This window comes from Mastomys coucha, unplaced genomic scaffold, assembly GCF_008632895.1.
Source record: "Mastomys coucha isolate ucsf_1 unplaced genomic scaffold, UCSF_Mcou_1 pScaffold21, whole genome shotgun sequence".
NCBI classification, from domain to species: domain Eukaryota; kingdom Metazoa; phylum Chordata; class Mammalia; order Rodentia; family Muridae; genus Mastomys; species Mastomys coucha.
In genome coordinates, this window is record NW_022196904.1 from 86,173,053 (window position 1) to 86,184,697 (window position 11,645).

General features: G+C 43.3%; 1 protein-coding gene across 1 annotated transcript; it reads left to right on the forward strand.

The window, feature by feature from the left end:
* Positions 1-4,598: 4,598 nt before the first annotated feature.
* Positions 4,599-11,645, forward strand: Ndufc2 (NADH:ubiquinone oxidoreductase subunit C2). Its single transcript, XM_031387421.1, has 3 exons — positions 4,599-4,951; positions 10,470-10,613; positions 11,464-11,645. Exons 1-3 carry the CDS (start codon positions 4,783-4,785, stop codon positions 11,511-11,513), a joined length of 363 nt encoding a protein of 120 aa, XP_031243281.1. The 5' UTR covers positions 4,599-4,782; the 3' UTR covers positions 11,514-11,645.

Sequence of the window (11,645 nt, forward strand, 5' to 3'; positions counted from 1 at the left end):
CATGTGGTTGCTGGGAATTGAACTCAGGACCTCTAGAAGAACAGTCAGTGCTCTTAACCACTGAACCATCTCTCTAGTCCCATCTTCCTGTTCTTGAGACTACTTCATACACACATTTTATCTCAGTTCTCAGTTTTCCTACTATATACTGCACATTCAAAATCAGTCAACATTAGCTGACACAGCAACTTATATACATTATAGTTCTGCAACATTCACATAGAGCAAAGAAAGCCCAGAGTCCATGTCATCCTGGGGTGCTGATCTAGTCATTCTGCCTATTATTGTCTGTTGTTTCAACCATAAAGATGGGGATTGGGCCAAAGAGAGAGGATAGCATGCTTCTAGTTTCACCATTCCCTTTGCACCCGGTGTTCAGTCCCAGCATGACACACAAAAGTAATAATCTGCATGTGTCGTAGAGATGTACACACATGTAAATTTTAAACCTAGCACAGCATAAGGCCTAAGAGTCATACAGCCAGCTTGGAAATTAAGCTTCCTCTTTTTTTTCTTTCATTTATATTGAGTGTTTATGTGTAGTTATGTGTATGCCATGGCTCCCACTCGTGGAAACCTCAGATAACAGGGAGTCAGTTCTGTCCTCTCACCATGTAGGTACTGGGACTGAACTCCCATTACTTGGTAGCAGGCACGGTAACCCACTGAGCCACCGTGCAAATTAGTTTCCTGGGTAATGGCATTATAGCCATTTACCACCACACCTGGCCCAGCCTGGAACCATTTTTAAGTGTTCAGTGTATCAACTGTTGTTTCTGAGTCTTCGAAATTCCTGGTTCCTTTCCGTTCCCCCACATATTCTCCCACTGTACCAGGGGTCTGCTACCATGGATAACTGTAACATTTGAATGTGTTCTACCTGTTTCCCTCAAATTATACAGAGAAGTCTAGACTTTTGGTACATGTCCCTACATTTAGGTAGAGGCCAAAGGATCAGAAGTTAAAGGGGATCTTTGACTACATAGTAAGGTTGAAGCCAGCCTGGGCTATGTAAAATCCTAACTAAAAGCAGAATAGGGCCAGCAAGATGATGGTAAAGGTTTCTGCCACAACCCTGCCACTTAAGTTCTGTCCCCAGAACTCATATGGTAGAAGTTAAGAACTGATCCTGAAAGTCTTCCGCTGATCTCTGTATGTGCAGTGTGAATCCCCTCTGCCACATGCACATGCACACACACACTAAACAAATATAGTTTAAACAAACAGGAATGGTTGTGCATGCCTTTAATCCACGAAGACATAAACCAGAACCAGGAGAGAAAGTTGGCCCTGGCTTTCCTTATTTCTTTCCCATCTAACTAGCTATCCTTGCCTAGAGTGAGACAGTCAATCCTCAGCACTTGTTTGTTTTGTCTGTTGGCACAGGATATCCCTACGTTGTTCAAGGTGGCAAGCCTCTTTCTGTTATTGTTCTTAGACAGGATCTCACATTGCCAAGGTTGACTCACTAAGTAGCTGAAAATGCTCTCAAACTCCTAATCATCCTGCTTCTTCCTCTCAAGTGCTGAGATTATAAATACATGCCACTATGTGAATTTTTTAAAAGTTTTTTTCCTTAAAAAAAAAAAAATCAAACAGGTGAGATGGTCCAGTGTTTAAAGGCACATGTCACCAAGCTTGACAACCTTCATTTGATCCCCAGAACCCACAGGGTCGAGGGAGAAAACAAACTCCATAAAGTTGTCCTCTGTCTACCACGAGAGTTCCATGGCAAATGTATACATGTACATACTGCAAAGACAAATTGTCTTAAGTCCCAGATTGAGGCCTAGAGGAGAATAGGAGTAGCGTGCTGAGGTGGGGTGGGTGAGCCCTACACAACTGTGAAACTGAGTCAGCTTGTTCAGTGCAGAACTATGTATGATAGTGTAAATGTGTCTAGTAGTTTAATTCTTCAGAATTCTTTCTGAATAATATTTTCGGTGGATATCTTTTAAATATAATTTTAAAACAAAACACTGTGGCAAAAAGCAAAACAACAAAAAAATCACTGTGCAAGCTGAATGTGTGCTCACATACCTGTGATCCTAGGATATGGGAGGTAGAACCAGGAGGTCATGAGTTCTTAGCCAGCCTCAGCTACACAGTGTGTTTGAGGCCAGTTTGACTTCATTTTTATTGTGTGTCTCTTGTTCATCTCTGTGTGTGTATGGCCACAGAGGCCACAGAAGTCATATGAACCTCTGGAGCTGGAATTGCAGGAGGTATAAGCCAACCAAAGTGGGTGCTGGTCATCTGGGAGATCAGAAAGCACTCTTAACTAACCATTGAGCCATCTCTCCAGCCTTCAAGTCTCTATTTTTTTTTTTTATGCAGAAAGGGTTTTTCCATGCTATATTTTTTTAAAAAGGTTTATTTAGCCGGGCGGTGGTGGCGCACACCTTTAATCCTAGCACTTGGGAGGCAGAGGCAGGCGGATTTCCGAGTTCGAGGCCAGCCTGGTCTACAGAGTGAGTACCAGGACAGCTGGGGCTACAGAGAGAAACCCTGTCTCAAAAAAAAAAAAAAAAGATTTATTTATTTTATATATGTGAATACTTTGTGGCTGTCTTCAGATACACCAGAAGAGGGCATCAGAACCCATTACAGATGGTTGTGAGCCACCATGTGGTTGCTGGGAATTGAACTCAGAACCTCTGGAGGAGCAAGCAGTCAGTGCTCTTAACCACTGAGTCATCTCTCCAACACTCCATGCTATATTTTTATTGCTGTTGTTCCATTTGCTTTGTGTTTTGTTGGGTTGAGCACGGGGCCTAGTGCACTACAGGCAAACACTCTAACACTACCCCACATCCCTGCCTCTGGTTTGTTTTTTGTTTTATTTTGTTGGAAATGGGGTCTCACTCTGTAGGCAAAGCTGACCTCAATGCTTGGAACCCCTGTTTTCTTAGTCCCTAAGTGTTGGAATTACAGGTGTGAGCCAACACACCCTGCAGTGTTATACTGTTCTATAGGACGGATGGTAGGATATGGAATTACTGAGCCATAAGGTGTGAACTTTCAAATTATTTGGTGCATTCCATGAAAATCCTAATGTATGCTTTCTCATATAATTTTTACTTAAAATTTTTTACTTAAAATATTTCAGTTCAGGAGTGCTTTTTATTGGCGTAAAAGAGTCCTCTTGGTGGGCTGGAGGTAACTAGACTATAGGACTATATTCCCAGCACTAGGGGTGGGGTTGGGGTACAGGACACTCACCATTAGTTTGAAGCCATCCTGGACTAAGCAGCAAATTTCAGGCCAGTTAGTGCTTCACAGAGATAGGGAGAGACCCTGCCCCAGCCTTTGTTAGGTAGAAGTTAGAGGTGAGCAGTGGAGCTGTGGAAAGAGTCTCACTCTTGGGGTGGAGGGCACTAATAGGAGATTCTGGCCCTGGTTCTTTTAAGCTCCCTTCCTCCTTACCAAAACAGGATAATTAGCTAGAGGGCTCTGTGGAACCTGATGGAAAACCATGAGCAAATTTCAAGAAGGAATAAATAACTTCCAATTCAAACAAAGATACAGAGAAAAGAAAATTGTTTAGACTTGCTAATTATATGGCTGTGGTAAAAGGTAGTCTCTCAGACCATATAAATAATCTCCCTTTCTCTTACTCAACCACTGTCTGCTCATGCTGATGCAACTGTATTGCTTTTATGTATTGTCTCTTTGTTTCATCTATTTTACTGAGGGACTCCTGTATCCAAGAATGACATACTACTTGCCAACTGCTAGGATTACAGTCACCACTACAATTTTAATAGAGATTGGCTCACATGCTCCAATGCCTTTATCTGTGTGCCTCACTGGATTTTTCTCAAAGGAGTGCAAATATGGAGGAATAGCTAGCTATACAGTTGACTCTGAGCGGGTATTTAGCACTTGTGTCTTTGATGCATATACATTTTCAGTATCAGGAAGGGCTTTCAAAAGGGAGATAGATGCTCAAATACGGAAACGTCCTTTATTTTAGGTAGGTGAGCAGAGAGACTGGGCAATTGCTTGAAAGATCGTTATGAATTCCTTCTTTCACTCCCTAATCCTTTAGGAGACACCTCCCACAGCCATGTACATAGACCTGAAGACCCAGAGGGGAACCATTTTAGCAGACTATCACCAGAACTGAATCTCAAGATTAGGTTTAATGATCCGCTCCTGGCCTTCTCCAAATACTCTGCTGCTGACCTTACCTTAATTTTAGGCTTTGGGGGTGGAAGGTGGGGAGAGTAACTGCAAAAGAACTGTTGGAACCCCAGAAAGCTATCGTTTATGGGCTTTCAATGGAACTAGCCATTACGACCACTTGTAGGTGTTTTTTTTTTTTCCTTTGGTAGGTGTAGATTTTTGGATGCTAAGATAATCTTTTCTGAAGAGCCATGGAGCTGGGGGCAAGTGAGTGAGAGACAATTTCGTATGCAATAACTGGGCAAAATAAATAAATAAGTAAATAAATAAATATCAATGTTTCCTAGTCTTTGCCCACTGTGGGTTATTTATTATACCCCTGGACTGGATTGGTACCTGGCCTCCCACACCCTCACTACAAAGTCAGCGTGAGCCAGCTCACGTTGTGGGCCACTTAGTAGCCCGGAACCTCGTGTGCAGAGGTTCCTAAGGCTGCGCACACAGGGAAGCTTTTGGGTGCTGCACCGCCGTACGCTATGCCCTTCAGCCGGGAGCGCGGAAAAGGACGATAACTCGGTCGCACCGTTTGTGGTCGTAGTTTTTTATTTTTATAGTTGGAGTCGAGGTCAAACCTCACGTGGAACCCGCATCAATATGATGAGCGGACGGCCGGGCCATGAGCCCTTAAAATTCCTGCCAGATGAGGCCCGGAGCCTGCCCCCGCCCAAGCTGAACGACCCGCGGCTAGTCTACATCGGCTTCCTGGGCTACTGCACAGGCCTGATGGACAACATGATGCGGATGAGACCCGTGCTGAAAACAGGTGAGGACTGCGAGGCGGTCCCGCCCTGAGGAGGAGCTGCAGGGTTGCCCATGAAGGTCAGCCTCCGGGATCCATGCTTTTCGAGGCCTTCCTGCCTCGCTGGGAGCGCCTGGCTTTCCCAGGTCCTGCACCCTCTCTCGGGTTTTCAGCGCCACATTAAAGAAAACCAAGGGCGGCGTAACAGGGAATTCTAAACTGCACAGTTAAGAAGTCTGTGAAGGACTCAAGAGGGGCTCCTCACAGTTCGCTCTGTACTCAAGAGGGGCTTCTCACAGTTCGCTCTGTACTTCGTGCAGAACGGTTGCCCAGTCCATTTCTCTCAGTGCTGTCACCCTTTGTTTCTTAAGACAAGATTTCTCCGTATAGCCCTGGCTGTCCTGGAACTCACTCTGTAGACCAGGCTTGCCACGAACTCAGAAATCCGCCTCCCTCTGCATCCCAAGTGCTGGGATTAAAGGCATGTGCCACCACTGCCCGGCTGCTGTCACCCTTAAGAGCACGATAGCAGTAAGATTTTTAAGAAAAAGACATGAGAAAGTATTGTCACTAACGAGGGCGGGGAACTTAAACAGGGTTAAAGCATCTTGCCCTGGTCAAGAAGCCGCTGGTCAAGATTGATTATAGCTGACATCTTAGCTGCGCTAAGAAGTGTAGAATTCCAAAAATACAGGTAGAAGCAAACAAACTGACTTATAGTTCTTTGTGTGGGAGGGTTTGGGGGCAGATGACAACCTGAGGGAATTCGTTCTCTCTCCAATACCATGTGAGCCCTGGGGATTGAACTCCTCAAGTCAGACTTGGTGGCAAATGTCTTTATCATTTCACTTGATGGGAACTTAACTTTGAATATCAGGCAAAAGTTAAAAAAAGAGTTTTGTAGGCCTGGATGCTGGGGGTTGTTGCGGGGGGGAGGCCTTCAGGAAGTGGGCGTGTTTGATTACTTAGTTGCAAGATTAAGGTGCTAGGGCTGAAGAGGTTATAAGATGATGGCAGTTTATTCTCTTGGTGGGGAAGGCATTAAAACTTTTGAGAGCTGAGGAAGTTCAGTGGTGAGGGTCAGGTTTGTCAGCAATCTAAACCGACAGTGGGAGCTAAGGACCACAGTACAAGAAAGCTAATGAAATGGTTCCAGCCACTGGGAATCATCCGAGCTAACCATCTGTGTTAGACCTGAAGGTCAGCATCCATGAATCATCGGATCAATAGTAGTTAAATACTGTTGGAAGCCAATATGTCTTGGAAATGGTCTGTCTGTCTGTCTGTCTGTCTCAGTGTGTGTCTGATCATGCCTAAGCTTGTCACTTGGGAACTACATGGTTTTATTTCATTGTTTCCTGCCTGTGTCGCTTTGGCAAGTCATGTGATCAGTCTGCCAGTCTCCTCATCTATCGAGTGAGAATAATAGATCTTTGTGTATTTGTTATGCAGTTCAGTGAGTTGTGTGGATAAGGTACATAACACACAAGAGGTGCTGCGTGAGAAGGAACTGGCTGAGCTTCTCTCTGTGCCAGATATTGGTGTGTACATACTGAGTATAGGCAGGAGAACTGACCTTTAGAAGCAAGTCAGCCAGAAGTACAAATAAATGTTACTGATCTTGGCGTGGTAGTAGGTGTGTGCTTTGGTAGAGATGGCCTGATGATACTTGAGGGAATGAAAGACATACAGATGTGAGAAAGAATGTTCCACAGGAAGTACAGACTGGCTGGAATGTGGACTGTGCCATTTAGTGGCACCTTATTGCTTCCAGTTCAGCTTTTCTTCAAGAAGCTGGAGAAGGGTATATGGTTTGTGTCAGGCACGTGGTGCACACCTCTAATCCCAGGACTAGGGAGGCAGAGACAGAGGCAGGCAGATCTCTTTTCATTTGTTTTGCCTGGTTTGCAGTGTGAGTTCCAGGCCAGACAGGCTATACAGTGAGACCTTTTCTCCAAAAACAGAAGAGCGTATGCTTTGTGGTCTGAAGCTGTGTCTACCCAACTAGTGATTTAATTCCAGGAGAACTTTCTATTTCTGTAAGAAATGAAGTAATGTTTAGACAGCCCTAGGACTAGGAGTCGGAATTCCCTGAGCACCCTTATTGCTTTGGGGATGGCAGTGCTGGAGTCTGTTTCCTCTACAGTGCTTACTGAGCACATACTGTGTTGGTCTAACTCTGTGTTCTTAAACCTTTTCCACTCACAGCATATTTCTGTCAATAAATTTTTAAGTAACCCCCAGTATATAGGAGTTTTTTGTTGTTTTGTTTGTTTGCTTGCTTGTTTGTATTTTGTTTGTATTTAAGACAAAAATCTCAGTATGTAGACTAGGCTGTTGTGGAACTCTGGACTCCAGCTCTTCTGCCTCCCGAGTGTTGGGATTAAAGTTGCACACCACCATGGCTGGTTATATTTTAAATAGTTATATAAATCAAACATTTACTGACAATAAATCATAAAGGCGTTTATTTTAAAACAGTTTTTTTTTTTTTTTTAGTCAGTGGTTAACAGTTTTCTGCATTAGATAGATTTCTCATCACTGGGATAGAATATCTGGCTAAAGCTGCTACCAGAAAGGAAGGGCTTGCTTTAAGGGACTTGGAAGAAAATCTAGCAGCTGGGCCTAGTGACTCATACCTTTAATCCTCGAACTCTGGAGACAAGACAGACATTTCTGTGAGTTTGAGGCCAGTCTGAGCTACATAGTGAGTTCCAGGATAGCCAGGATTACAAGACAATACCTTATCTAGGGAAAAAAAAAAAAAGAAGAAGAAGAAGAATGGGGAAGAAGAAGAGGAGAAGAGGAAGAAGAAAGAGGAGGAGGGGTAGTCACCCAACCAGGGGCTGCTCACATCTGAACAGATCAGGAAACATAGCTGGGCCAGGACTTGGGGTCAGGTTGTAAGACCTCCAGTCCTCCCCAGTGACCCAGGTAGAACCACTCCTAAAGCTCCACAAAATAGTGCCACCAACTGGGGACCAAATGCTTGAGTGGAGGACATTTCACATTTAAACCATGATGTACAGTAATGAGTGTGACCCATGCGTGGTGCTTCTTGGAGACTGGAGGGAGTGGGAAAGGAAGTGAATGGTAGGTGGGTTTTAGACTGTAGCCTTGGAGAATACTTAGCATCTACAGATAGTGATGGAATATTTTGGCAGTGAAGTAAACCCGGTCTTAGTTAAGTTTGTAAAAAATACTAAATAGAATCTCTTCTTATTCTATTCCCTGTCATCTGTGCTTTAAAACCTTTGCTGATAACCACTTCAAATTAGTTGGTTATAAAGTCTAAAATGTTTGTTGAATATTAGTGTGACATTGGTAATGTACCATATGTAAATGGCATAATGGCTTCCATGATTAGGTTGTGTTTCATCAAATAAAGGGAAAAAAAGGGAAAGTGGTTGTGGAGGAAAACTACAGAGAGAATGGAAGCTGAGGAAATGGGAACCTGAAGAAGGGCCAAGCCATGCTTTTAGAGTTTGGGTACAAGCCTCAATATCTAAAACACATGTAAGGTCCTCTCCTGAGAAGTGTGAGTCTGGGTCTTTGTGTAGCTCAGCGGCTCATTGGAGGGCATGGAACACTGGTCAGAGAACCAATTTAGGGAATTAGTGGCTGCAGCTCCAGACTGAAGAATATCTTGTAGGGATAGAGAGATGGCTCAGCAATTTGATTTCCAATATTCACTTGATGGCTCACAAATGCCTATAGCTTGAGTTCCAGAGGGTCCAACGGTGGAGGGGTGGGATTGGGCCTTCACAGCTTTTACATGTGGTGCACATAAGTATATACTAAACTCTCACACAGATAAAATAAAAATAAATATTTTTAAAAGAATATATTTCATATTGCTTTTCACATTTTCCAAACCACCTTTATATACATTTTATCTTAGTTTGTATATTATTAGAATGAGAAAAATAGAGTAGGTATGTTGTTGTTTGTTTGAGACAGGCTTTCTCTGTGTAGCTTTGGCTGTCCTGGAACTTGATCTGTAGACCAGGCTGGCCTTGAACTTATAGAGACCTACCTGCCTCTGACTCCCAAGTTCTGGCGTATGCCACCACTACCCATCATGTATTTCTCTTTCTAGAGATAGTAAATTTACCTGCCCAAAGGCACTCATTAATTTAATAAATATACATTAGGTGTTATATGCTGACTGGTATAGCCAGATGAATTACAGGTTGCTTGTCCTGATGGTAGAGACAGGAACAGGTTATGGTACAATTTATAAAAGAAATGAGTTCAGCCTTTGAACTTCACAAAATAGGAAGCCATTGTAGAGATGTTGATATAAGAAGCTGTAGCATGACGGTGCGGTTGGTGAGCACGGCAGTAACCAGTGTGTTGGAGTTTGTTTGTTTGTTTTTTTGTTTTGTTTTCTAAAAACTGTTTTACTGGGTTTTTCTGTATCTACCTCCTTCCAGCCCTTATTCTACCCTAATCCCTTCCAACCCCCCAACACTATGTAGGAGAGAAAACAAAGGTTAGAGGAGAAAGAGGATATAGACCTCTGTAGGCTACTTCCTGCTGATTAGGGACATCGGTTCCTTGGAGCAAGTCCAGTTTTTATTGTCAGGATAACCAGAGTCCAGCAAATGGGCAATCCATCAGTAGCAGATGCAGCAGCAGGAGGGAGTAGCAGCTGCCACAGACCCTTATGGGGCTCTTGCATTATACCCTCTCCTGAATCCCCAGAATTAAAACTATCTGCAGCTGTCAAAAATCACACCCCGCTAGAGCATGAGATAATCATAGTTAATGGCTGTGGACAATCTAAAGCGGCCCCATATCCCACATCTGGGATTAAAACAAAAACACAGGGGCTGGTGAGATAGCTCAGCAGGTAAGAGCACCGACTGCTCTTCCAGAAGTCATGAGTTCAAATCCCAGCAACCACATGGTGGCTCACAACCACCCATAATGAGATCTGACATCCTCTTCTGGTGGTGTGAAGACAGCTACAGTATACTTGAGAGAGAGAGAGAGAGAGAGAGAGAGAGAGAGAAGAAAGAATATTTAAAAAACAAAACAAAACAAAAACATAACTCAGGTTTTTTAAGAAACAACAATTCTCACCACACCAGTACATGGTATTTCACAGAGAAGTTAGGGTGAGGGATAAAGGGTGAGCAGATAAAAGCTGGATCAGAGCAGGTGGCTTGCTGTAGGGGGAGAAGAATATGGAGCGCGAGGTCTGTGTGTGGGAAAGGCTGAGTGTGGGAAAATGAAAGCGTACTCAACTCTGGTGAACAGCGCTGCTCTTCTCTGAGAAGGAAAAAGGTGTGGAGAGGAAGACCTGAAGGGCAAGTTCCAGCCTAGGCTCTGAGACCCTGCGAGAGGAGGCTTTTTCTCTTTCTTCCTTCCTTCCTTTCTTTCTTTCTTTCTTTCTTTCTTTCTTCCTTTCTTTCTTTTTTTTTTTTGGTAAAGAACATTGGCAAGAATACCATAAGAATGTGTCTGAGATGTAACATAAAAATGTAATTCTCTATGCATTTTGACTGATATTTTGCTTTGGGTTTTGTAATTCCAGGTTTGCATCGCCAACTTCTATTTGTTACTTCATTTTTCTTTGCTGGATATTTTTATTTAAAACGTCAAGACTATTTGTATGCTGTGAAGGACCATGACATGTTTGGGTATATAAAATTACATCCAGAAGACTTCCCTGAAAAAGGTATCTCATGTTAATTGAAAAGTGAAAAACCCTTTGTTTACTTTGTTCATTCTCCCTGGTTACTGTCCGTGTCCATGGCTCAGGTACTGGCTGGTTGGATGGACGTCTTCTGTAGACTAGGCTCTTGAATCCATGTCTTTCATAAGAACATACCCACTCAGAATGGCCCCATCCTTACCACCTAGTCACATTCCAAGGCCCCACCTCTTCATACCATAGCACTGGGGACTGAGCCCCAGCATGGGAGACACAGCATTCAGCAGGTTTCCATCAGTAAGATGAGTCGTGTTGGCCTTTCTTGTTTTTTGTTTTTTGTTTTTTTTTGTTTTGTTTTGTTTTTTTGAGACAGGGTTTCTCTGTGTAGCCCTGGCTGTCCTGGAACTCACTCTGTAGACCAGGCTGGCCTCGAACTCAAATCCGCCTGCCTCTGCCTCCCAAGTGCTGAGATTAAAGGCGTGCGCCACCACCGCCAGCGGCCTTTCTTGTTCAACATAACCTAATTTATTTACTTAAGTTATCATCATGATCGTTATTATTGTATGTGTATGGATGTTTGCCTACATTGTGTGTCTGTATACAGTGTATATGCTTGAGGAGGCCAGAAGAGAAGGTTGTATTCCCTGGAACTGGAGTCACAGACAGTTGTGAGCAGTCATAAACACTCTGGAAATCGAACCGGAAGAGCAGCACTCCTGACCCTAACCTTTATTCGTTTACTTTTTGAATACTGATGAATAAGCCCAGGGCCTCAGACACTCAGCAGATGTTCTGCTCCTGAGCCACATCCCTAGCCCAAGAAATAGAATTTTAAAGTATAACTTTAAAATGAATATTTTTGATTCTTTCACAGAGAAGAAAACTTATGCTGAAATTCTTGAGCCATTCCATCCAGTGCGTTGAAGGCTTCAAAAGGCTTGTTTCTCCTCACCACAACCTGAATATTTTCTGAATTTTGTGGGATATCTTTCTGTGACAGTGAAGTTTAGGTTAATATGTTTAACACTGTAATTAAAATAGTTGTTATGAGTCCTC

Bases quoted from the DNA above. Each gene is read 5' to 3' on its own strand.
- Ndufc2 (XM_031387421.1), top strand. From the start codon at position 4,783: ATGATGAGCGGACGGCCGGGCCATGAGCCCTTAAAATTCCTGCCAGAT. The intron at 4,952-10,469 runs GTGAGGACTGCG...TTGTAATTCCAG, and splicing joins GAGACCCGTGCTGAAAACAG to GTTTGCATCGCCAACTTCTA. The intron at 10,614-11,463 runs GTATCTCATGTT...ATTCTTTCACAG, and splicing joins AGAAGACTTCCCTGAAAAAG to AGAAGAAAACTTATGCTGAA.